General features: G+C 43.5%; 1 protein-coding gene across 1 annotated transcript in view; it reads right to left on the bottom strand.

The window, feature by feature from the left end:
- The window catches only part of E2F5 (E2F transcription factor 5), a 325,128-nt gene extending 302,096 nt beyond the window's left edge, over window positions 1-23,032 (bottom strand). Inside the window, exons 1-2 of the mRNA XM_086965947.1 lie at window positions 22,776-23,032; window positions 3,147-3,256 (exon numbers count right to left, since the gene is read on the bottom strand). Coding sequence (XP_086822073.1) covers window positions 3,147-3,256; window positions 22,776-22,901 — 236 coding nt within the window. The 5' untranslated portion in view covers window positions 22,902-23,032. The remainder of the gene's footprint in view (window positions 1-3,146; window positions 3,257-22,775) is intronic.
- Between the last annotated feature and the right edge of the window lie 4,856 nt (window positions 23,033-27,888).

The raw sequence follows: 27,888 nt of genomic DNA, 5'->3' as shown, positions 1-27,888 counted from the left end.
ACAAGGTTGCACTCTTTCACCTTTGCTTTTTCTCCTCTGTTTGGCGCCCTTCCTTGAGTGCATTTGATGTAATCCCCTTATATCTGGCTTTAAACACAATTCTTTAGAAATCAAACTCTCAGCCTATGCAGATGATATTCTGGTCCATATGTCTAATCCCCTCACCTCCCTAAAGCCCTTTCTACAAGAGATTGATTTATACTCTAATATCTCTGGTTACAAATTACATTTTTCTAAAACTGAGATTTTACCTTTAAATCTCTCCTGTTACGGTTACATGTTTGAAAATACTAATTTTGCATGGTGTCCCACTAAGATTAAGTATTTGGGGGTTTGATTCTCTCCCATCATTTCTAACATACTTGTTCATAATTTTACTGCTTTAAAACTCAAACTGCAAGATGTACTTTCTACCTGGTCTCCCCTCTTTTTCTCCTGGTAGGGCAGATTAGACACCATTAAAATGATGATCGTTCCTCATGTGCTTTTTTGCTCTCTCTATGTTACCTTTTAAAATTCCTAATTACTATTTCTCACAAACTACTTTTATTTGCACTAAATTTGTTTGGAATAAAATAAAATGCTGGTATTGCTTTGTCTAAACTAATGTGACCAAATATTGAGGGTGGTATACGTTTTCCCAACTTTAATATCATAGAAAATGGTATGCTCTGACCAAAGAATATTATAACTCTGCTATGTCACAATGGATTATTTTCGAGCACTCGCTATTTAATAACTTCTCATTTATGATGTTTTAATGTCTAACTGTACATTTATATCAGAAAAACCAATTTTAAAATGCTCATGACATTTTTTACACACAATATTTACCAAAGGGTCTAACTTTTTTCAATCTTTTCTCGCATCTTCTATATGGTAAAATAAATGTATCACATTTCATCATAAATCATTCCATTTCAAACATTGGAAGGAAAAGAGTATTTTTTATGTCAATCAGTTGGTCGCCCAAATTTTGATTTTACCCTTTGCTCAACTACAAGAACGATATAACTTTTCCAATTCCTATCTGCATCAATATAACCAATTATTACCTGTACTTTGATCCTTTTTATTAAACAATCATTTTCCTCCTGATTCTATCCCATTCACCCCTTCGATGCAATTATACAACCTTACCTATGATTCCACCCCCAATGCCTCTCTCATATAAGCATGTATTCTCTCCTAACACTTTGAGAAAAACATCTATTGAATTACTATGGGAGACAGACCTTTCTCTATCATTATCTGTTCCCCATTGGGACAATATGTGAAGTGCAATTTTTAACACCTCTAAAGCTGCTAGTGTTACTCAAACTTTATTTTTGGTGTCTAAGAGAGCGGTTATTACTCCTCCGATTCATAAATTTGATTCCTCTGCCACTCTCGAATGCTGGTCATGTCTCTCCTCTGATGGAACTTTTATACACCTATTATATTATTGTCCTAAAGTGGCTGGGTTTTGGAAATTGTGTGGTCAAAGTGTTTAAGGGTATTTTCATGCAATGTTATATTATCTATTCAAAATGTTTTTCTTGGAACTGTGTCTACAGATTGCAAGAACCAGTGCTATGTGATCTTTTTAATCGCACTTGCTTTTAAAGTTATATTAACTTGTTGGAAAGATAATTCTAAAATATGTAGCTTAGATTAACTTGGTGGAATCTTATTTGTGATGAACACAGAATATTGACTGTCTACTCTTCTTTGATATCTCAAACAATTCAACTGAATCTACTTTGGCTACCTTTCACTACATTTCTATCCTCACCCACATCATTTTCCTAAATCTTGTTCTTTTCCCATCTTTGTTTCATCTCTTCTTCCTTTTTATTTTTTGTTAAAAAAAGGAAAAAAAAAAGAAAAAAAAGGGTTTGAATATAGATTAATATTGCCAATTCCACTCTGGAATTTCCCACTAATTATTTCATATTTATACCTTTTTATGACTTTTAAGGAATTCCTTGATTAATGAGTTGTCTGCTGGGTAATATGTTTAATTCATTATATTCTACTTGACAATTGATTGTATTGTTTATTAACTATGATTTAAAATATATATTTAACAAAAATCAATAAGATATGCAATATTACACGTTAGACTTTGGTTTAAAAAAAACTTTAGTAAACTATATGAAAGATATATAAGCCAATACATTTCTTTCCTGGAAGCAAATGTTTTAAATGTAAATGTAAATTGATACTTGTATAGCGCACTACTCACCCGCAAGGGTCTCAAGGCGCTTGTACGAATACTGCTGTGGAACCCATCCTGGCTTTCCCTGTGAGGCGTCCACTCCTGGGCACCCCCAAGGTGGAGGCCAGGCATCCTTAGCGTTGTGGGGGCCGTTGTGGAGATTAAGCAAGCTATTGCCCAGAGTTGCAGAGTGGGACTCCATGATTGGAATAGGCACCGAGGCGAGATTTATCAGGTCCGTGGAATTTTGAGCTCAAAACCCGCCGAGGCGGGGAATTGAACCCTGGTCCCAGGCTAGACCTCTGCGTCAGGGTCTGCCGCTCTAATCATTGAGCCACACTTCTCCACTCATTGAGCCACACTTCTCCACCTTCAGCTTAATTAAAACCACTTGTTCTCATTCCCACAACTATAAACAAAAAAAGGTAGCGGTTGTGGAAGGGTATGAAGTGGATGTAACTTGGACGGAAGTCAAGATCTACAAGAAAGTTATGGCCTACAAACGAAAATACACAAACTCCAATCAAAGGTATGACAAGAAGCTTGGTGGGACAAACTCGAAAGGTGACAGTTATTCTTTGAGAGAAATCGGTCAGTAGTAAATATTAACAATGTACAACAGTTCAGATGGAGAAATGGGGTGAGATACATAGCTGCAACGGGGGATAAGGAGAAAGCGAGGAGGTGAAAGGGCGAATGAGGAGATGGAGAGAAGGAGAAACGGCAAGAGGGAGAAAGCATATATAATTTGCAGGTCACAGGTTTACAATTTGGAGGGCTGAATCTGCCTTTCATTGCTCAGGGCTTGCTAAAACAAATACCACTGAGGAGTAGTGCTAAGACTGCTGTTTATACAATTTACACAAGAATCTAACTCAAAGATTACTACACTCTTGGGAAGAATATGCGCTCATTTAGAAAACATTGACAATTTCACAAATCTTACTTCCACTGGATGCTGTTTTTTGACTTTTTCTCGATTAGCCCAATTCCTTCCAAAACATTTGTGATGTCATAGATTCTTCTCTTTTGCCTCACAGCAAGAGTATCCGCAGCCTGGAAAAAAGCATAACCACTCACCAGGTGTCAAGTCGCTAGCAGGATCAATGCTTCCCCATGCACTGACATTTCCCTCAGACAACATTAACAAAACACATTTCGGTAAAATGCAAACTATAAACAATGTCCCAAATTATACCAATGCACTATTTAAAGTATTACTACCTGGAAAGAAATGAAAAACTGGGGTTTGAAACTGGCAATGCAAACGCTCAGGCTATCTTATAAGTGAAAGTGCTTAATTGGGTGGCAAGTCTGTGAGGAGCTGTGTGCATGGATGAGTGGGTGAACTCGAGAGTAAGAAAACACAGGGGTGGATGTTTGAATGCATGGATGATAATTCGAAGTGTGTATAGTTCATTAATTGGTGAACAAATCATACAGTGTACAAACAAAATCGTTGAAATGGATTGAGTGTTTAGTTCACAAAGGGAGGAATGTGACAGCAGTGGGGATAATGTTATATAATGCATAGATTTACCAACATCACCCCCCTGCAAGCATGTATATCACAGCTACGCATCGTCTTAACAAAGCCTATCATATATTCTAAGTATTACCACCATTATGTCAATGCAAGCACTAGACCATGGTGGGAACAAATTAATGTGTCAAAAGGGTCTTCAACAAGGTCAAGAATAAGAATTAAGTAGTCCTTTGTCTACGGATAGATTTACTCCATCAGTAACACACCATGTTCATATTTGGACTCCCACATCTTGAGTGTCCGCCCATACCTTTATAGCAGTGGTTCGCAAACTGTGCGCCGTGGCTCCCTGTGGAGCCATCAAACCTAGCCTCGGGAGCCGCGCACCAAGCACTATAATTCATTTAATGTTGAAGGGTCCGTTGGCTTCAGTTAAACTAATTAGACTTAAACGTATGATGTTGATCATTTGTAAGATGACCATGTTGTACTGGACCCCCATGTTCCAACACTCCCAAAGTAAACGGAAGATGTCTTATTTATTTTGTTGGACTTGTTAATACACCAATGCAAGTTATCAGGAAATTAGTTTGCCTGTCTATTAAACACATCACATTAAGTATTGACACTTATACGTGCACCATAGGCACTTCCAGTACACACACATTTCCAGACAAGCCTGCTCTCTCCTTGAGCACAGTGAAGTAAAACACCATATTTGGAAGCAAGAAAGAGGGATGTTTAAAAAAAATGTGAGGAATTTATTTGGCTTGCATGGATTTGGAGGCAATTTTAGGGAGGAGACAGCAAAAATAAAGCTGTATGTGGTTTAAAAATCACGAGTCACCCTGCTGAGACAGGTGTGTTGGCACGTATGACATGAGTAGAAATGGAAGTGCATACAAATATTCTTCAAGCGCAGAAACACTTTGGCAATGGGGCCTACATGCATAAGGGTGCTATCTAGCACTGTAAATGGGGTAAAAATATTTGAGATGGTACTCTAAAAAAGGCCTGGACAAAGAAGTGTAACTAGGAATATTTTATTAGAGGCGCTACCTTAGTAATACAAAACACCCTCCATGTATGATTATAATACCTTCATCAACTTCATCCCAATTATTTTCAGGGAGAACAATGCAAGTACTCCCGAGGAAGGGCTCACCCTAAACCATAAAATAACAGTGGGGAGTCACGGGCAATTGCCAATGGGTCAAGGGAGACGCGGGTCAAAAAAGTTTGGGAACCACTGCTTTATCGTCTTATTAATCCTTCATGCATGTTATGGTTTCCATCATTGACTAATCTTCAGTACATATCCGGACTTGCACCACTACTCAGGAATAATCAGTGCATGCTGATATTTGCACGAATAGTAGCACATTAGTTTAGTCACCTATAAACTCTGCCTCAGCTGCAAGCCAAACACTTGTGCACTTACAACGCACACATATCGATTCAAAGCTCGAGACGATGAGCCAGTCATGTTCTATTGACTGGCTTCAGTCATGACTGGAGAATGCTGGATTGTGTAGAACTAGCGGTCCATGGCTCCTTCCGCCAAGACAGCACTGTGTCAAGAGGGGTAGTGCCACATTAAAACAATGTGCAAGCCATTGTAAAGTGCTGCTGTGCATTGCCGGTACCACTGTATTCCTCGGATCGATATGTTGGAAGGGGGGGGGGCGGGGGGGGCATATAACAAGTGTCACGGGAAACGGTGTAGGTTTGGTGTCGGCATACTCATGAACCTACAGTCAAACTGAAGGCTGAACACTGAATCCTTGACATCCAAGGGTGCTAATGTGGTAGTAGCTGGGCCCATTCCACAGATCTGTAAAGTATTATTTTAGGCCATGTTTTAAGAGTGACCCACTGAGCACAAGAGTCGAGTTTCAACACAAAAAACAAAAGATGAACTTCAAGGGCTAAGAACTGGGGAACTGTTCTCTACTTTGACCTCTGCAGAAAAGTGACGACCTCTGCAGAAAAGTGACAACCTCAGCACTAGGACCACAGTGTCAGGACAGCACTCTGCGCAGTCAGTGAGGATAAAAGGTCATCCTCTCAACTGCATCATTCTGGCACCATTATAACTCCTGACAACAACTTGAAAAAGGTCCTTGTTGAATTGTGCTTTCCTGAAACTAGAAATATATTTTCGGACAGATTTTTTTTTTGCATTATTTTGTTTATTACTGTATTTGCCCTGGAGCTGGGGGCTTGTGGATCAGTGAGCTAATCTATCCAGTAAAGAGATCCATGTGCCCACATGGGCACAGCTGTCACGCCGAATGGCAGGGTCAAGGGGGCGCATTGTCTTACCCGCCACATCTCAGACAAACAGTGGGCGGTACCTGGGGCATATACCAAGTCGGAGCCCCGGCCAATACTAGCGGACCTTCACCCCCTGTCAGAACCCTACCTCCTGGGATGGAAGCCGAGGGCAAAAGCACATAGACAGGAAAGCAGGATAATAGAACTGGCATTGGCAACGTACAAACGCCGCACTGCCATGGCATGGAAGGGGGTAGAACCTCCTTTAGTGTAACTTTGGCGCCGCAATTTGAATTAATGAGCGACAGCCATCGCTAACTCCAACAAACTGCCGGGCAGTGGATGAGAATAAGATAGGGGATGCATACATCATTAAAGTGGACAGGCAATGGAGGGCAGTTCCCTAGGGGGGTGGGGGGGATTTGGGGCGTTTACCTGACCGGGCCTTTCCCATAGGACCAGTGGGAGGGGGGGCTGGATCTCTGCGTTACCGCCATTCATGTAGGATAGATGGTAACTGGTCCGATTGTATGACCTCAGTTGGGGAACAACACAACAGGATCGCAAGGGGGAGAAGCCCAGATTAGTATATGCTACCTGAGAGAACGCTTGTGGATACCTGCATGCAACTAGTAGTCATGTGTACTTTTGGTTTTAGGTTGTTGGTTTTTCCTCGATTACCTCTACAATGCTCAGCCCCGCCTCCTGTTGGCCGAATAAGTCAGTAATGATTACCAGGGGGAAAGGAAGGGCCTGTTCAGGACTCCTGGATGTTGACACACATGAGGATTGTGAACTAGATGGGTGAAGCGGGTTTTAAGATAGAGAGGGGTTTCGCATAATCTTAAACTATAGTCCACATCTGTAATATGTGGAGCACTTCTTCTCCTCATAATGAGTTTTGATGGTAATGAGAGTGATGTATGGATTTGGTACAGATTGGATTGGAGCACCACTACCATAGGACAAGCGCATAGGTGATTTATATGGTGTTGATGAGCTTTTTAGATTCTGTACTCACTGTTCATTAGATTGGTTGGTTTTCCTGACCTTCCGTTAGAATAACACAAAAGATAGAAAGGTGTTTGGCATTACCTTACACTAGAGTGATGGATCTGAAATATGTGGCACACCTATGAGTTTCAATAGCGATGAGTGTTGTATGGATTTGGTATAAATTGGATAACAAATACTATATGAGAAGAGTGTATGTGAGGACTAGCCACCTAGAGACTCAATATTAGTGAGACAAATTTGCTCTTTGGCATAATATAGCATTGACAAACGGAAACACCACAGGATATTTAAAGATGTTGGAACCCCACCTATGCGGGGATTGGCATAGGCGACACAAGGCTTGTTTGAGCTCCTGTTAAGAATTCTGCTGAACTGTCTGTTGAAAGCTAACGGTATGAGTGGTTTTAATGTTCAACGCTGCAGTGACAACGAAGTTGGCAGCAGGAGTAGAGAACGCAGAGGCCAGGGCTCGTCGTAATAACGTGCAGCTTATGGGCTTCCGTCAAGGCTGTGAAGTTCCCTCAATGGATAGTTTTCTTGACCAATGGCTCCGCTCCTTGATGACTTTGAAGGGCTTGTCACCTTTCTTAGCGAGCCCACAGGGCATTGGTATGGCGCCCCCTGCCCAGTCATCACAAGACTCCTGAATTATCTAGACAGGGACATTGTTCTCCAACATGCCCGGAAGCAGGACAATAGCTCCTACCAATCCCACACCATCATGGTCTTCCTCCATTATACCACGATAGAGCAAGCAGCAAAGGCACTCATTCTTTGAGGCAACAACTTTGTGGCCTCAACATTTAGTACATGTAGCTATATCAGGCTAGGAAAACTGAAGGTCATGTACCATTCACAAAATCTCCTCTTCGGAACACCCAAAGAGGTTTTTTAGTGGACTGATGAATGAATCCTTGTGAAGCCACACATTTCCCCACGTATGGATTCAGACTCATCCTAAGAGGATAGACAAAACCAAACTACCAAAACCCAGACGGCAAAGCGCAACAGGTCTAGCTCCTCGTAGAGGAGCTCCTGACGGGAAAAAGGCCTCAATGGACGAGGTGGCCCTTGGAGACTCGGAGGGCAGTCTCTTCTCCTGCTACCTGGCTTTGTTGTCTGCTATAATTGTATATGGAATCTACAGTGATCCTGGATGTCACTCACATGATTAGCGACCGCCGAACTGTTTCCGTCCTCACCTGTTGAAGCTTTCACCCTAATATATCACGAGGGACCCCAAAGTAGCTGAAACCCTAGAATTATTACATGAGTGGTCCTTAAATGAGAGTGGCTTACTCGACAAAGTCAAGCGGGGGCAGTTTTGAAACACGTTAAAGGGTGAGCGTAGATGTTCTCTTATTACAAGAGACTCATCTCCTGGGCAATAAAGTCCCCTCTCTTGCCTGGCTTGAGTTCACTGGGGTCCATCATTCCAGGTTCAAGAGGCACATGATTCCAGCTTTTAAAGACTTGGGTAGACCACCAGGGTCTGTATATGGCTGTGACAAGCATGCTATATGGGGAGTCCCACACTCTTCTCTGCATATGTGGCCCCCCTTCCCCTCGTTCAGTCCTCACAGACACGGTCACCAGGGTTTGGAGTGAACTTTCTGAGAGGCGCACAGTGATTGGGAACGATTGGAATGGTGTCATTAGCCATTCAGCCGATCGCTGGCATTCCTTGAGGCCACACTCCTGGTGGATCTCCTCTACCCTTCTTTGTGTCTGCCCTAGGGTTGGTAGAGGTCTGGAGGGTACAGCACACACGTCAGGGGGGAGCTATGCTTTTTCCCCCCTTCAACACACAACTTATTTTCTCGCCTCTACTATTTCCTTAGCCAGCATTCATATTTACATAGAGTTTCTAACGTCTCTGTCCTGCCACAGGGGCGCTCCAATCATTTCCCAGGAGCTATTTGACTTCGTGTCAGTCGCCAGCGCCCGGCATTCCGCTGGAGCTTTTCGCCCTGGCACTTGCAGAATCTGGGCTATAGTCTCTGTATTAAGCTCTCCATGCAGGAATCCTATGTAGTTAATACTGGTACGGTGACCTCCCAAACGATGCTGTGAGAAGCTATGAAACCGGATGTTAGTTTCTCTACTGGGGAGCGGCAACGTCGGGCACAGGATTAAGTGGATCTCGAGGCTCGGATGTCGGACTTAGAGGTATGGGGTTAACTGGAAGATGGGCAACAGGCATGCAGACAACTGGGGTTTTTGCAACAACAGTACCAACAGACCCTCTTGGAGGAGGCCAAACAGTCATGGTAAGCGGACCAGAGGATCAGTGGGGTGACAAATCAAGTAAAATGCTCCATAGGCTGCGCCAGTGTTCCCAACTCCTATCTTCCATTCCTCTTGTATGCGATTCAACCGGTCCTTTACTCAATGATCCTGGGGAGGTTGCCGGCTGTCTCACTGCCCACTTTCAGGATGTATCAGGTGGAGGACTTTGTGACAGCAATCCCTCTTAAATCACTCTCCCCTTTAGATCCCGATTTATTAGACAATGCGCTCACTAGGGAGGCCCCAGGGTGTAACGGATTCCCTTGTGAATTCTTCAAAGCCTTCATGCTAATACTTCAGGAACATATTCTGGGGGATTCAAATCAGCAGCTAATGATGCTACTCTTCCCCCTGACTGGTACCACACAGAGATAGGGATGTTCAGTAAGCCCAGCTGGCCGGTAGGCGGGGACTAGTCTCCTCATATTTTCCAATCACCCTCTTCAACTTGGAGGTAAATATCCTTGCAAAGGCGATGGGGAACAGGCCAATGAGCATTATCCCAGATTTAGTTAATCCCGACCAAGCCAGCTTTATGCCCCACCATACTAACAGACACAATATTCAGTGCTAGTATAATGCCCTGGAGTTGGCTGATCGGCTGGAGGGACCGACTCCGGTCCTCCTTGATGATATAGGCAAGGCCTTCGATTCCGCAAGTTGGGTATTTTTGTTCGCACTTCTTCGGCACCTGAATTTTTGTCTCAGATTTCTATCCTACCTTAAGTTATTGTAAACCAGTCTGACAGCAACAGTGCATGTGGCCGGGGCTAGTTTGGACTCTTTCCCAATTCAGTGAGGTACGAGGCAGGGGCGCCACCCTTCTCCTCTGCTGGTCACTCTTGCTATGGAGCCCTTTGCAGCGTAGGTGAGGATGGATGCCCAGGTCCGTGGTTTTAAGTGAGAGGCTGGCCTCTTTGGTCGAATAGCACTATAAGCTGATGACGTGCTTTTCTTTTTGACTACCGCTGATGCCTCTGGGCCGCGTATCCTACAAATCATGCGCATTTTTTGCAAATCATCAGGCCTTTATCTTAAAATATCAGAATCTTCTGTGTTTCCGGAGGGTGGCTACCTGCAGGACATTGATTGGGCATCAGAATTACATATCGCAACAAGTGGCTTCAAGTTCTTAGGCGTCTTTGTATCCCCTGATGTGGCATTGGCGTGGACACGTAAATTAGACCCTGTTCCGGCTGTGTTTGGTTCAGCCTCTCTCCCTAACTGGTACGTCTGCGATAATCAAAAGGGTGTCTCTGCCTCAGTTCTTGTACCAACTACAACATTTCCTGTACACTATCCCATGTCAATGGTTTCGCTCTGTTGACTCCATCCATAATAGTTTTCTGTGGGAGGGCAGCACCCCTTGCATTGCCCTTGGTAAGTGTTTTCAATCTGCTTACTACGGGGGCAATCCTGCGGCGAATGTTGCATCATCTGGTGTTGAAACTCCCGGTCATTAATGATTGGTGGTACGACATACAGGGAAACCCTGCGTATCCCTTTGAAAGATGGGCAATGGGGGGGGACACTCCACTTATTTTATACCTATATGGCGGGGCGAGTGCAGAGGTCTTCCCCGGCAACTAGAGATGTCCTGACTCATTAGAGACACTACCCTACAATGGATTGGTGGTGGGGAAGACTGGCACAGTGCCTACTGCAGGTGGCTGCACTGGAAAGATTCAAAAGATATGATCTGACTGGAATCTACACCTTAAGCGATGTCATGAGTGGAACAGTCTTTATATCATTTCAGACCTAGCAGGCAGAATATCAACTGCGGTTATGTTATGTTATAATTTTTATTGAGCGCATAGCAACCCCAGCAACGGGGTTCCCAGCACTAGTTTCAAAATCTAAACATACAGCAACAATGGCCATAGTCCGTTCCATCGTTATCTGCTGCTCGGCCACGCCATAACCCCATACATTGAATCTTCACCTGATCTTTCCGAATTTAATCCGTTAGAGGACAAACTACTTATGGGAGATCTAGGTGACTGCAAGATTGCACAAGTTTACCAAACACTTATCTGTAACCACCCAGAAATGTTCATAGGTCTCAAACGGGCATGGGAGGCTTATGTCGGTGCATTGGATGATGAGGATTGGATTGAGACTCTAGGCACAACTCAGAATGCAGCCACAGCAGCCCAGCTGAGGCCGCTTCAGTTTAAATATCTTCATACCGGTCATCGGCTGTGGTGGATGGGAGAGATTGCTTCCCCAACTTGTCTTCATACTGGTAAAGGGCACGGCACGGCTTTCCCGCTCTGAATCACTTCTGGGAAGGGTCTTGCACAAGATAATCTCAATGGACCCGAAACTCACTCTCCTTTATATTACAGATGCATTGAGATAGCAAACAACACAAGTTGTCAATGTGATTCCTAGTCCTGATCCTGGCGAAGCACTACATACCAAGGGAGTGGAAGGCCACAGCTCCCTATCCTTGGTCGTGTGGAAGGGCAGCTTAGATTAAGAAATGGGTCTGGAAGTGGCGGAGTAAAAGGCCCAGGGCTGTCCACAAAAACACCCAAAGATATGGCAGGCTTGGGCAGATTACAGGGCCGCAGTGCTAGAACCGGTCAGTTCTGTAAGATAATTGGTAAGCGACGAAATTTGCATGTTTGCAGATAAGGGTGGGATTGAATGAAACTGGATAGAGTGATCCGATTTCCAGGCTTACTATGTATCATCTTGCAAAATGCGGTGGGGGCACTGGACAGGTATTTGTTTTTGCATTTTCTTTATACATTCTGTTTCCGAATTTGTTGGCTGTTGGAACGTACAGGTCTTGAAAGTTCAATAAAATGTGTGGCAACCAAAAGGATGCAGTTAAAATCAATTAAAAACCATGCTTCAGCTAACCTCTTAGAGCAAGACCTGGAGAAGGGACATAGGAAACACTTAACTGATGTAATGGACAGACTTGCTTGTTTAAGAATGATTGTTATACCAAATACCTATACAGAATTGTTCCTACAACTGATATCTACAAAGGTTCCTTAATTCAAGATCTTAGGAATTCCCTGTGAATGTTAAAATAAGCATGTGATCATCTGCCTGGTCCAGGAGGATGGGGGGGGTGAGGGGGGGGGCTTATTGGCTCCTTGTAAGAGCATATTTGACACATATCTAATGCGGGGAGGGATCATTTAAGGTAGTCAGAATGGGGAAGGTATAATAATTATCTTTCTTTTCCCAACTACTAGTCAGTCAGAGTTTGATAGTTATATGACATAAGGATAGCATACCAGATGTACAGAAGGTGATCAAAATGAATACGGTCAAGGAAAACGTATACACTAAGAACGTTAGAGGACTGAATCAGCATATCCTCATTTGGTGAAAAGGCAACAGTAGGGCAGCTTGCCTTTAAGAGATGCTGAGTAACTGCTGAAGAAACTGATGTGGTGGACTGGACTGCTCCCATAGGGCACAGGGTCAAGACTGATTTGCATGTGGCTGGATGCAAACTGGAATGGCACAGTGAGCAAAAAAACAATGGACTTAGGCCCAGATCTCTGTACTGGGGTGAATGTATAACATTGTTCTGCATTCTGTCCATCAATTGTTCTTTTTGCATTTGTAACCCCGAGTGGGACCGGTATGCTCAGACGTGAGTCCCGTGCTCTCCATGACACTGGAGTCAAGCTATCCTGGCTGATGAGGGCTGAAAGCCAGAAACCGGTCCTAGGATGCTTGTTCCCAGTCCAGGGAGGACCTGGCCTGGCAGTTCGGGCTGGACTGGTCCCATTGGGCGCAGGGTCAAGACTGATTTGCATATGGCCGGGTCCAAACTGGAATGGCATGGTGAGCAAAAAAACGATGGATTTAGGCCCAGATCTCTGTTCTGGGGTGAATGTATGACATTGTTCTGCATTCTGTCCATCAATTGTTCTTTTTGCAGATGGAATGATTGGTGGCATGCCGAGTTAAGCCTTGCTCCAATTCCTACTTCTGTAGCAAGAAATCTTGGGTTCAAATTCGATGACAAGCTCTCTTATCACCTCCAGATCTTAAAATGGTTTTCACTGATCTAAGCTTTATCCTTTGTAATCTGGGCCTGCGATGATATTTGCTTGATCACTTGCAAATAGTTCAAAACACTACTGCCAAACTGATCCTTTGGCTACCTAGATGCCAATCAGCAAATTGCAGCTCAAGGAACTCCACTGGCTCCATCAAGTGACAAATCATTTTTAAAGCTCTGGTTATTGCCTACTGCTCTTTTCATAAGATCGACCCCAAGTACCTATGCAAGAGGCTGTGTCAATATTTCCACTGCCAGCCTTAGATAAGAGGAAGCACCACTTTAGAAGATCCCTCGCTTTCGTCCAATGACAAGGGACTTCCTTTATTGTACCTATCTGATCGCTAGGGCTTGGAACGCCTTGCCTCGCTCATATCGTCAAATTACTAATGAAAATCAGTTTGGGAAAGAACTTGCCTTTTCAGCCAAGGATTGGTTTCATTCCTTAGCTATCTTCTAGCTTCCAGCACCTGAACGATTGGCTGGCAGCTGCCTGCTTAATAAATTTAGTATTGTGTATTTTGAGTAACATAAGGCTCTGGTTATTGCCTACTGATCTTTTCATAAGGTCGGCCCCAAGTACCTATGCAAGAGGCTGTGTCAATACTTGCACTGCCAGCCTTAGATCAGAGGAAGCTCCACTTTAGAAGATCCCTCGCTTTCGTCGAATGACAAGGGGGTTCCTTTATTTTACCTATCTGATCGCTAGGGCTTGGAATGCCTTGCCTCGCTCTCATCGTCAAATTACTAATGAAATTCAGTTTGGGAAAGAACTTGCCTTTTCAGCCAATGATTGGTTTCATTCCTTAGCTATCTTCTAGCTTCCAGCACCTGAACGATTGGCTGGCAGCTTCCTGCTTAATAAATGTAATAGCATGTATTTTGAGTAACATCAGGTCAATACTGTTAGAATACAGGTGTGCCACTGTCTTACACGCTCCACGCTGCTCTGGCCTAGAAATGGAGGGTCTTGTGAGTTAGAGATGACAGGACCCTTTTGGTTCCTGGTGTAAGTGTGTGGCTGTTGAGTGATAGAATTCATGATGTAGAATGTTCAGTATTAGGTTACATGTTGAGGAATGTAATACCAAGCTCAGTGCGTGGCATGATCATTTGCCTGTATTGGCTGGGAACGACGCTACAACTAGCAACGAGATAGGGGGATTATGTTAACCCCGCAATCCAATGAACTGAGATTATTCTCCTAGAGAGTTTGCCGTGGTCCAGCAAACTGCTCGTGCATATGACATGTGCCTCAGTCAAAGTGAAAATTAAAGTGTGGCGCATGTGGAGTCAAAGCACCACTCTACTCAGTGAAAGACCTGTGAAAACAGTGAAGTCCTTCAAAGAAAGTTTTCTGTTGGCTAGAAATTTTCAGGTAGAGACAAGCGATACTGCACCACAACCTAACATCGAGGCGCCGTTAATTGACAATGGTAAAGGCTGCGATAACCAGGTCTAGAAAATCTCTAAGGGCAGTGATAGCCAAGTGCAAGAAAGCACTAAAAGTGGAAACATTGCTGATGCAACGAAATGCTAAAGGCAGTAGGAACCAAGAACAATTCAAAGAGGTTTGAAGGATGAAGAACCTGTGCAAGAAACAAAGCCACTACTCACTGCCAAATAAGTAGACAGGGCCTCACAACCAGAAAGTGTGCGCGATGATCCAAATATTGGCACCTGGCTTGTGCTTGGTGAAGGTGCCGGTCCAAGCGGGCAGCAGAAGTTGACGGAGCGAGCGCCGCTCCAGGCAGTATAAAGTTCCACAGGTTATGATGCTTCAGCATTCCTAAACCCATAGCCTTTCTTCACTTCAATACCACCAAAAAGCAAAATATTGGTAACATGCCTGGATCGAATATTTTGATTATTTCATTTTTTTAACAGAGCTTTATAAAGTTCAAACTTGACCCAAAGGTATCGGGTATCAGAGAGCCTTGCATAGCACCAGTTGTGTTACAGGGGGACACATACATTTTTTTTTGTTTGGCACAGGGAGATTAAGTGATTTGCCTAGAAACACAGGATGCTCAGCATCATTGCCGAGACTAAAACCCCGTTCCCGAGAATCGAGGTTGACCGCCCTAGCCGTTAGGCCAACTCCTCTCCCCATAGATGTGCTGGAAGAAGCAAATGACAAAAAGATCATTAAATATCAAAAGTATTTAGTGGCTGGAGGAGTAAAAGGAGTGATAAAGAAAATACCTCGATGTAGTGAAGTGACATCCCGTCAAATTAAAGGAGGTGCTGAACACCAAGTTCAATCCAATGCCAAATGTGGATTATAAAAAGGTACATTTTCGACCTAGAAAGGCAGAAGGTTGGTTAAACAATGGATGAGTTTGTAGAAAAACTTGATTTGCTCATCAAGCATTACAAGTGCAACAAGTTCAATGATGAAGAGGGCAGCATAATGAACAGTTGTCTCTGATTCCCTCAGACAACAAATGCTAAAAGAGACACTCAGCTTGAAGCAAATACTCATTGCTGCAAAGCGGAAGAAAGAGCTGACAAACAAGCAGCTAACATGGAGGCTGGAACAGCCCAAAATGAATCAGTGCTCAGTGTAGAAGGTCATAAAGTAATGTCTCCAAAGAAAAAGAAATTGAGTTTTCGATTTGGATTTTCCTTTCCACGTGAAGGTAAATGTACTGCCACTGGACTGATCCTCAAAGGATGCAGGAAAGAGAACCATTCTGTAACGGTTTGCAAAGCAAGGGAGATTAAGTACATCATGTTGAGAAAATAGAATGGATGCCAGAAAGTTCCAGAGACGTCCCAAAGACCCCCGCAAGGACAAGCCGCAACATCAGTTAAGACAACTAGAAACTGAACGACAACAACTGTCGTCAAATTCTTCATCTAAAAGTTCGTCATTGTCAAGTGGCTGTGAGAAAGATGGGTGCGCAAGGTCAATGTTGACCGGTGAACGATGTGCGCATAGAGGATGAGCTACTTTCAAGGAAGAATGCCAGTCAAAGCTAGGTCGAAAAGTGACAGGGCAATGTTCATTTAGACACCGTCCGAAAATCACACTGAAAATTAATGGGCGTTCAATAAGATTTATCATAGACAGTAGTGCATTGATAAACATTATTTATTTATAAAGTTTGCCGGTGGAAAATGTACAACGAACCGGGTACGCCTGTCGAAAACTAAAGTGTTTTATGTGGGCTGCTTTGACGCCACTGTAAAGTCAATGTTCATTCATAGAAACTGTAAAGCATAAAAAAAGACAAAGTACAAGCACCAAATTCATGTCGTGCAAGAGACTTCATTGAGTGCATGTTTACTCAGTTTCAGTACTGCTACTGACATGGGGATGATTTCTGAACACTGCAATGTCAATGCCTATCATGAGGTAACAAACCACTTTCCATTTTTGGTTCATAGGCTAGTAAGACTTAAGACCATGAAAGTGCAACTTCACATAAATCAGGACATCCGCCCTGTTGTTCAAGGGTTTTGTCGAATTGCATTTCATTTACAAGAGACTGTTGAGAAAGAACCTGAGAAACTATTAAAGCACAACAACATTGAACGATCCGCTCACCCAAATCCATGGGAATCACCCATAGTGGTAGTGCCGAAGGATAGTGGAGGAGTCGTCCTTTTCTGCATTGACATGCGAGAAGAAAACAAGGCGATTGAAAAAGAACGACATCCAGGTCCACAGATAGCGGACATAATTACGCAGCTGAATGGAACTAAAGTCTTCTCCTGCTTTGAAACGCCTTGAAAAAAGGGTATCATCAACTCGAACTGGAAGAGAACTGTAGGTACATTACTACCTTTTCGACTCATGTTGGTTTATTTAGATATAAAAGGCTACGTTTCAGAGTATTCTCAGGTGCAGATCTCTTTCAGGATGTCATTCATCGCATAATACACCCCGTCACAAATGCTTTCAATTACAGTGGTGACAAACTAGTTTTTGAGGCCACACGAAAGGAACAATGTTAAAACTCTTACACAAGTGTGACCTATACTTACTGATGTAGGTATCACATTATATGTGGCATTGAGTGAGTTTCATAAAACCAAAACTCAAGTTCTTTGGTCATATCTCTTCCAATGGAGGAATGACTCTGGATCCATAAAAAGTATAAGTCTTGTCATCAACTTCTCCCCTACAATATGTAACTATGATGCAATCCTTCCTTGGTAATGGCAGTTATTGTTCAAGGTATATACGTGACTTCTCCACTGTAAGAGCCCCATTAACAGACTCAACGAAACAAAATGTGCCATTTCGATTGTCACATGAATGTGAACAAAACTTCAAGAAGATCTAGCATGCAACTGTCAATGCCACTGAAATGGCATAGTTTGATCCGAAATTGCAGATGCAGGTTGTTGTTGATGATGCAAGCCCAGTGAGGCTGGGTGCCATCCTTGCCCAGCACACTGGACATCCCAATACCCGAAGACACATTGCGGCATATGCTAGCCAAAGTTTGTCATCGACGGAATGTGCATATTCACCACCTGAAAAAGAAAGCCTCGCTGTGGTGTGGGCTTGTGAGCATTTTCATGCGTTCCTATATGGAAAGCATTTCACAGTTGCCACCAAGCATTGGTCTCCATTTCAGCAATCCTAAAGTTAAGTTGCTCCCTCGCATTGCGAGGTGGGAGTTGCAACTGCAGGAGTATGATTATACGATTGTCCATCATCCATGAAAAGATCAAAACCCTGCTGACTACATATCATGTGTACCAATACAGTGTCCTGATATTACTTCCAAAGCAGCTTATGTTAACTTCCACATAAAATCCAGTACCTCTACTGCCCTATTGGTGGAACAAGTCATTGCTGCCACAAACTTTGACAGATTTACTAAAAGACATTATTGCACATCAATCAATTCAAAAACATACCCGACCTCTTCATGATGGCCTTGAATACCAGAAAATCAAAAATGCGCAGGAAGAACTTTCAGTTACCCCAAAAGGCATCATCTAAGGAGGGTCGAGAATTGTTATACCAGAGAGTCTTAGACAATAAGTTATTGAACTGGCCCATGAGGGACATAGTGGAGTTGTTGTTACTAAACAAGCTCTATGGAACCAATTGTGGCTCCCTAGTCTTGATAAAAGAGCAGAATAGGAGTTAAGGGGTTGTAATTTGTGCAACTGCTTATCATCCAAAACAACCCTGAATCAGTTAAACATGTATGAACGTCCAAAGTATGCATGGGAGAAGATTGCAATTGATTTCTTTGGACCCCCTTGACAATGAACATCATCTACTAGTAATTGTTGATGAATATTCTCGTTTTCCCCCTTGATAACTATTCATGACCAAGTCATTGAGAGATTAGAAAGTATTTTTGCAACATTGGATGTTCCTCCAATTTTGTAATCTGACAACGGCGCGCCTTTCAGTAGTCAAGAATGTAAAGATTTTCTCACTCATCTAAATGTCAAGCATCAGAAAAGCACACTTCTCTGACCATAGGTGAATGGTGTTGTCAAGAGATTCATGAGCACCCTCAAATAAACCGTTCAACAACTGCCCTGGAAAAGCTTGAACTCAAATCAGTTGGTTAGTCTAATCTTCGTGCATACAGGTCAACTCCCCGTTCTACCACGGGTGAAAGCCCTGCCACCTTAATGTTTGGGAGAGCCACAGGAACCAAATTGCCACAATGGAACACAGAAATCTATTGACATCGATAAACTTTGCACCACGGATTTGTCTCGCAAACGCAAAATGAAGACCTATTCGGACAAACGATGCTGTGTTCGGAGAACTGTTCAAAAAAGGAGACCAAGTTATTGTCAGGCAGAAACATAAATTAAATTTCGCTGCTCCTTTTAATACTGACCCACTGAGGGCTGTGACTAGTAAAGGACACATGGTGACTGCCCATCATCCTGGAAAGTCCATTATGCGAGATTCTTTGCATTTCAAGCACCTGACTTGACATTTGCCTGCTCAAGATGTCCAAAGTGAGACTTATCCGCCTGAGAATAAAGAGAGCCTAACTACTTATGAATGTCTTTGTCACCAGTGCCAGTGATGGCTACTTCTCAAGTATAATTGAAAAGACAGAACAAGTACAACATTGATTTGTTGAATACAATTGTATATTCTGGCTCCGTTATAGAAACACCGATATCGTATTGCTATTGCATCAGCATATCAATTTTGGTGTTGGAGGCTTGAATTATACCAATTTATGCGTCGACTCGTTTCGGTGGGTTCACTTGGTCATTACCACCTTTATCGAGACCAAAGATTTGCTGTCACAAGCAGGGGTTAAATGCCAATGCCCTGTAATGAATTATATGCAAACAGTTAACTTTAGACTAAATGTACATACATTTTTTACTTTGCAATACATCCTAACGTATATACTGTTCCATTGTTACTAAGGACTCATATATAGCAGTCTAAACATATTCAACATCAATCCTGTACAAAAAAGGAAAAGGGGGATATCTGACTGGTTTATACTCCTGTCCTTATTATCAATTGTAAAGATAGGAATTGGGAAAACAAACATATCAATTTTTTCTTTCCCCATGATTACTGCTCTTTAAGACCTCTTTTTAGTTATTATCACTCGGCCTGAATTTATCACAGAGGGATTACTGATACATTTTCCACATGAGAACATGAATTTAATACATTGGTTATGCTGCAAAACTTATAAGACCCATGGTTACAGTTCATCGCTTAATCAGGTACCCAATATAAGGACTAATCGGTAGACGGATTGTCGTCTGTGGGGCGGGATAGAGAAAGTCAGCAAGCTTATCCTGAGTAAATTGAAACACCCAGACTACCTCGTGGTACTCTAATTAGAAGGGAATAATCAATTACTAGTATCCCCTAGATGGAACACTCAGATTTCATAGTGGTGCGCTAATTTGGGGAGAATGATGTATGACTAACTTACCCTACGAGAATGATGGGGATTATTCCTCTTGATAGAGAGTCTGTTTTGGATCCTAACGTTGGTTTCTAATTAAGGTTTCGTATTTCTATTATTGCCTGTTTTCTAGCCTGCATTATAAGGATGATTGGGTTAAAACAAATTTGGAATATACCCTTTTGATTACTTTCCATAAAGAGAAGGTTAATGCATACCTGTTTAACTTTGTGCGACTTATTATTTATGCCCCTTGTGGTAAATGGTCCAATTAAATTGGGAAAAAACTCGTTTTGTTAATCGGTCTCTAGGCCATACCAGTCTAAAAGAGAGTGCCAGAGACTGGTCAGACTGGTCCTATTTGTTATAAGTTGGGTATATTTTAGTAGTAGTATAACATTGATACAAAGAAGGGATTTACCATCAGCGTTTTCCTTGTAATCACTGTTTCTGGCAATGATGAAATCAGTATGTGGGTTAATGCCCAGTGCCTTTTCCTTAAGTTTTTCTTTATGGAAACACGAGGAACTGATCCTGAAGTAAATGAGACAGAGAATCATAATGCTGATCTCTACATTCCCGTACATTCCTATGCTTAATAGAGCGTGGGGCAGGGTAGAGTTGCTAGCTCACCTGAAGTGTGTAGGTCCACTGTCAGTAATATTTCTTTGATGGCCTGTTGTGAAGAGTACCTTAATTAAACAAAAACATTTTTGGGCATTATTATAAAGTTGGAATCGGATTCTATGCTGGCCCTGTCCTTATGCTATTGGAGTTCTTCTCCACCTACTTCTCTCTATTAAAAAAAGAGACTCATAGAATCCGATTCCAACTTTATAATAATGCCCAAAAAATGTTTTTGTTTAATTAAGGTTTTATTTACTCCTGCAGAGCATTCAGCATTTCCCCAAAGCATTTTTGACAACTACACCAATGGGCACTGTACGATGACATTCAACTAGATCTAGCAATGTTCATATTTTTTAATCTTTTCTACAATCTGTCTCAGAGGGCCCAATACAAAGGGTATTGGAGCAATGCAATGCATACAGTGGAATACTTTGTGAGAATGTTCGTAAACGCAATAAACCGAAGGAATTGTATTACATGGAGAAGACTGAATTCTTTGAATATAATGGCAAAATGTTGCATAAATAACTTTGACCACTGAAAAGTGGACAGCTACCAGTACACTGGGAATAACGAGACAAAATTAGTTTGACTTGTTCAAATGAGAAATCCTCTTCATCGTATCTGCAAGTCTCTCACGTAAATTTAAACTAGACCACCCTCCTATCAAAACTTTTACACCAACATATCGACTACAAAGAGTGAAACCTCATAGGCAATAGGTTAGTAATGGGAGCTTGTGGGGTTGAGCCCCCACCAATAATTTATGATCAAAGCTCGTGGGTTGGGGCAGGATCTTTAACATTGGTTACTGGCTGGACTATGCAAGACTCGTGTATTGGTAGATGCCTACTTTCAGAAAGGCAATGCGTAAAATAGTTATCAGTATTTCAAAGAGGTAACAAGTGAGATGGAGTGTCATAGACAACATAAGGCTGCAGTTTAAACCCGTCGCTCATTTCTGACACCGTTTGCACCTAGGCATTATAACTTTGAATGCAGGATATTTACTTTACTTCTTAAAAAACTGTACTTTTTCAATGCCCCATGCAAACGTACCCCATTGTTTTAAAAGGTCGTTCTGATTCACTCATAAGGCCAAATCGTTAATATGTTGGAAATATGCATATTACTTGCAATGGATAAAATAACCTAACAGTTTTTTTCATATTTCCACTCCGGATAAAATCTAGTTAATTTAATTTATAGCGCTCATAGTCAGGCGGAGTCTTAAGAGCACCAATAAAAACACAGCATTATTATAAATCTCTGAGATCCCTGTATGCAACCCATTCATGAAAACATGAACTGTAAACGTTATATTCAAATGCTTTTACAATACACACTGCTAAGCTTTTAATTACTAAAGTAGTGTTTGATAAGGGCGCGACAGCCTTTCCAATGATAATGTAACATTGATGCACATCGCCTACGCTAATTATTCCCCACCTTTTGGGGGGACCTGCTCCCTACTTTCGTAGATTTGCTAATGTTTCTTGAGTTATGGCGAGTTCTTTAACTCCTGATCTTTACCATGGACCACTGTACATTACAGTAAATGCATGCATGCTGTGGTACAAGCTCGACATCTCGCCTCCATAAAACTGATTATATTGTAAGGACGTGGCTCCCATGGGAACACTACAAAAACATTCCCCCTACTTGGGGCTTCAACAGCTTGACAAGTAAGGGCACCTCGCAAAGAGAGCAAAGCTTCAGATCAACGAAAGACTGACATGTTCAATCACCGTGGACAAATAGCAAGACTCGAGATAAGGACGCTCAATTTCCAGGTGTCTCATTCTCTGCCACCCTCTCCTAACCGTGCCACACGTGGTAAAAAAGTTCGTCTCTTTAAGACTGCACCCCACCACCAAACACATACGTAAGGGGAATGCAGCGCTATTAGACCCCGCACATGTAGGACGCATCTCCAGTGAGTACGGAAGTCGCACTGACCACTTTAAGATCCAGCACGCCGTCCTTAGCTTCCTGCAACAGGGTGACGAACTTGGTAGTGAGCAAGCCCAGGCTCTTCTCGTGGCGGCCGGAGGCGCCGCTCTGGCACTCCGTGGCGGCGGCCATCCTCCGCGCTCGCCTCCACGAGCCCTCCTACGTCGCAGCCTTCTCCTCAGTCTGGATCGAACACGGCCGCCCAGTGCGGAGCAGTAGAGACAGCACGCGAACCCTGGCAGAGCTTCCACGGAGGAAGTGACGTCGCAGCCGCTCACGGTTGCCAGAGTAACAGGATTGTTGGCCCGTGTTCGCTATGAAAGCTGCCCTGCTATTTACACCTGACTCGTGTGCCGAAACTATTCCTAGTTTTAAACTTAGAAGTAAGAAGAATGGCAGTGCCTGTAGCTAACAGGTCCCAAGTCTTCCCATTTGAGAGAGTATGCCGTCATGTTTAAGACTTACAATATACATTATAGTGTGCCTCGTTTCACATATCGCTCACCCCCACTGCCTACGTGACAGTTTAAAGATGTTGTTCTTTCCGACCAGAAATGTCTGCCTCTTTTATTTAACTTGACAACGTAGTCGCAGCGGTTAAAGTACATAAAACAATATGTAATTCAGATTGCAAGGGGGCAGGGCCACTCACAGCTATAAACAGTGCTTAATTTTGTACATAAAGTAGTGTCAGGGCTCTCATCAGGAGGCCACGGCAGCTTGCACCACACATTGCCCCTGTCATGCTGCCAATTATAATAACAACACAACTACATCTCTAAATGAGCCTCGCAGCGCCACCTTGTGGCAGACTGTCACACACATGGTGTTTATAATTAAGTGCTGGTGCAAAGCACCGGAAACCACCTGCTCAAATTAAGCACTGGTTATAAAATGCAAACTATTCTGCAACCAGGTGCACAATATCCATTTGGCTGAAAGGGCTTCACAATTTAAAGTGTTTTTTATTTATATTTGCTGTTCAAAGTATGCACAGACAAGTGCTTAAAATACGTCTTTAGGTGACAGCTCATTTTTCTACCATCTGGATCGTCAAAACAATGAGCTGGCAACTCTAATCATAAGACTGGAAGTTTGTTGCAGGATCAGCACATTATTTATTTCCTCCACCTTCGATCCCTGATTAATACCATAATAGCAATGGTTTAACTCGTATCTGAAACCCTACACCGCCGTCAATAACATGCTGAATTACTTCAAGTGGTGTCTCAATGCACACTCCTCATTCTCGCCCTTTACGTTCATGCTCACCCTGCAATCACAATGCACTCACACTACTCACCTGCTCACTTTGCACTCATAGTGATCTCTCTACACTCACAATGCACTTGCGCTATTCACTCTGTACCTCACCCTGCAGTCACATGAGTACACTACTCATCCTGCACTCATGTGACACTTCACTCACCTGTCCCCCTCACTGCTAAATCTGCAATCTCACTCATACAAGCCCATCACTAACCATGCATTAATATGAGCCACTCTGCACTTACATCAGCACCCAAATTGATATGGTCACCTCACTCACCCTGCAGTCATTACTACCCTACTCTCACACTGTCCCATCGCCTCCATGTGTACTCACATGGGCACTCCTGCCACCCACACAGCGCAGAGGGATAATGTGCTACAAAGAATGTGTACCATGCAGGTCACAGAACTGTGTGAGAGTAAACTATGAGAAGCTCTATAAAAAAATGAAATGTTTGTCAGAAAGGTGCTATAGAGAGATGAGGTGCATTGTTGGTGAGTGGTACTGATGGAATTTATGGAGAAGGAGGAATTGGGGAGGGGGCGACCAGTGCTAGGGCCAGTGCTGGATGGGAGTATTAGCCCCCAGTGGCGGCTCCTCCGCTATGGTGGAAGAGCGTCACTCCACTGCTTTCGAGTAGTGGAAAGGAAATATAAAATTATAATAACTTTAGATTATTATCATTTTATGTTTCCTTTGCGGTGGGCGGATGGGCAGACTACTCTGCTCAGGGATTAGGGCAGGGGAGGAGTGGTATGCCCACTCCCAAGTGTGCAGTGACTATTTGGTCAGCCCTCTCGGGCCCCCAGAACAGTCATGCGCACTCTCCCCTTCCCCATGCAGGCTGAATTACAGCCTGCATCGAGAACATGCCCACCACTACAGCCCCTGGCTGAGTGCCATGTCACGGCGCTCAGACCAATCAGAACGCTGCATTACAAGCGTTGTGATTGGCTTAGAGGAAGGAGCCTGGCTGTTTGCTTCCTGTTTCTGAAATCGGAAGCAGGAGAGCAGGAGTAGGACCTGAGACGCTGGACCTGGCCGGCAGAAAGGAATGTTGTTTTTGATTTTTTTTTCCTCGCATGACCTTCTTCCCACACGACACCCCCGAGACCCGCCCCCGCTACCCCATCCGTGAACCATGCCGGTCACCCCTGTTCAGAAAAGGGGGGTGGTGATGGACAGAGTATCTGAATTAAGCAGAACACTCCTACCCAGTCCAAAGATCAGGGCTTGATCCATCACCGTTTTTTAGCTCACTGCACCATCCCAGCTCAGAACCTGGCTACATGCAAATTAGTCTGTCCCTGGCCCAGTGCATCATGGGAACAGGGCAGACCAAACTACCAAGACAATTCTTATACTGGGAAGGAAACAAGCTTCCAGGGACCGGTTTCTGGCATTTCAGCCGTCTTCGGCCCGGCTTGCTTGAATCCTGATGGTGCAGTGAGCAAGGGACTCACCTCTGAGTATACCCTTCCACGCTTATGGTGGAGAAAACAATTCAGAAAAGGGGGATGGTGATGGACAGATAATCTGAATTAAGCAGAACACTCCTACCCAGTCCAAAGATCAGGGCTTGATCTATCACCGTTTTTTAGCTCACTGCACCATCCCAGCTCAGAACCTGGCTTTATGCAAATTAGTCTGTCACTGGCCCAGTGCATCATGGGAACATGGCAGACCAAACTGCCAAGCCAATTCTTATACTGGGAAGGAAACAAGCTTCCGGGGACCAGTTTCTGGCATTTCAGCCGTCTTCGGCCCAGCTTGCTTGAATCCTGATGGTGCAGTGAGCAAGGGACTCACATCTGAGTATACCCTTCCACGCTTATGGTGGACAAAACAATTCAGAAAAGGGGGGTGGTGATGGACAGAGTATCTGAATTAAGCAGAACACTCCTACCCAGTCCAACGATCAGGGCTTGATCCATCACCGTTTTTTAGCTCACTGCACCATCCCAGCTCAGAACCTGGCTACATGCAAATTAGTCTGTCCCTGGCCCAGTGCATCATGGGAACAGGGCAGACCAAACTACCAAACCAATTCTTATACTGGGAAGGAAACAAGCTTCCGGGGACCGGTTTCTGGCATTTCAGCCGTCTTCGGCCTGGCTTGCTTGTATCCTGATGGTGCAGGGAGCAAGGGACTCACATCTGAGTGTACCCTTCCACGCTTACGGTGGACAAAACTATTCAGAAAAGGGGGGTGGTGATGGACAGAGTATCTGAATTAAGCAGAACACTCCTACCCAGTCCAAAGATCAGGGCTTGATCATCACCGTTTTTTAGCTCACTGCACCATCCCAGCTCAGAACCTGGCTACATGCAAATTAGTCTGTCCCTGGCCCAGTGCATCATGGGAACAGGGCAGACCAAACTACTAAGCCAATTCTTATCATCACCACCCCCTTTTCTGAATCGTTTTTGGCCACTATAGGTGTGGCAGGGTATACTCAGACATGAGTCCCTTGCTCACTGCACCTCCAGGATTCAAGCAAGCCGGGCCGACGACGGCTGAAATGCCAGAAACCGGTCCCCGGAAGCTTGTCTCCTTTCCAGTGAAGAATTGGCTAGGTAGTTTGGTCTGCCCTGTTCCCTTGAGGCACGGGGTCAGACTAATTTGCATATAGCCAGGTTCTGAACTGGGGTGATGCAGTGAGCTAAATAACGGTGATGGATTAAGCCCTGATCTCTTGACCGGGTAAGAGTGGTCTGCTTAATTCAGGCACTCTGTTCATCACCACCCCCCTTTTCTGAATCGTTTTTGGCCACTATAGGTGTGGAAGGGTATACTCAGACATGAGTCCCTTGCTCACTGCACCACCAGGATTCAAGCAAGCTGGGCCGACGACGGCTGAAATGCCAGAAACCGGTCCCCGGAAGCTTGTCTCCTTTCCAGTGAAGAATTGGCTTGGTAGTTTGGTCTGCCCTGTTCCCATGAGGCACGGGGTCAGACTAATTTGCATATAGCCAGGTTCTGAACTGGGGTGATGCAGTGAGCTAAATAACGGTGATGGATTAAGCCCTGATCTCTTGACTGGGTAAGAGTGGTCTGCTTAATTCAGAAACTCTGTTCATCACCACCCCTTTCCTGAATCGGTCACCCCTGTTAGCCCCCCTCCGAAGTTCGGGTCTACTTGCGCCCCTGTCTGCAACTATACTGTTGGCTCTACACTTACCAGTAACTGCATATACATTGTAATCCACACACCCCAAATTCAAAAGTAAATGTAAATTAAACTCAAACGAATTTGCGGGAAATTAATTTTTCTGGTAAGAAATCTTAGCTGGTGAATGAGATCACTTCAGACATCTATATGTATAAACCTGCGGGTTTCTTATTTGAATCCCGGTTGGTGCAGTAGGGAACAGTGAAATTTATATTTTGAGTGCTTTGTGGTTCCAGCCTCTTACCCAAAGCACTGTGAATCTGTAAGTCATTTGTATTGCAGTAGCCTCTTAAGGGATGCATTCCAGAATGGGTAATGTCCTTGCATGACCTCTCAAAATCACTAATGCTTTGTTACCATAATGCTTTAAATGATTCTGCCAGTGCTACTGAGGAAATCATATATTGGATCCAAAGCAGCACTTTGATTTTCATGTACACCGTTTATACGCATTTATATTTGTTTAAGGTACCAGACAGGCACCCTGGAGAGAATCTTTGTTTCTTCTTTAGCTTTCTGCAGGGTATTTAGAATATTGAAAACAAAAATAATGTGGGGTAAATTATCGAGAACAAAAATATCATGAAGGTAAGTTTCTATAGTTAACCAAAGTTTTACTATACATAACTCCACATATATGTACCTTGCTCTCAGTAAATGTCTGATTCATCAA

The sequence above is a fragment of the Lissotriton vulgaris genome, chromosome 4_1, assembly GCF_964263255.1.
Source record: "Lissotriton vulgaris chromosome 4_1, aLisVul1.2, whole genome shotgun sequence".
NCBI lineage: Eukaryota > Metazoa > Chordata > Amphibia > Caudata > Salamandridae > Lissotriton > Lissotriton vulgaris.
This window is presented reverse-complemented; position numbering and strand designations above follow the sequence as displayed.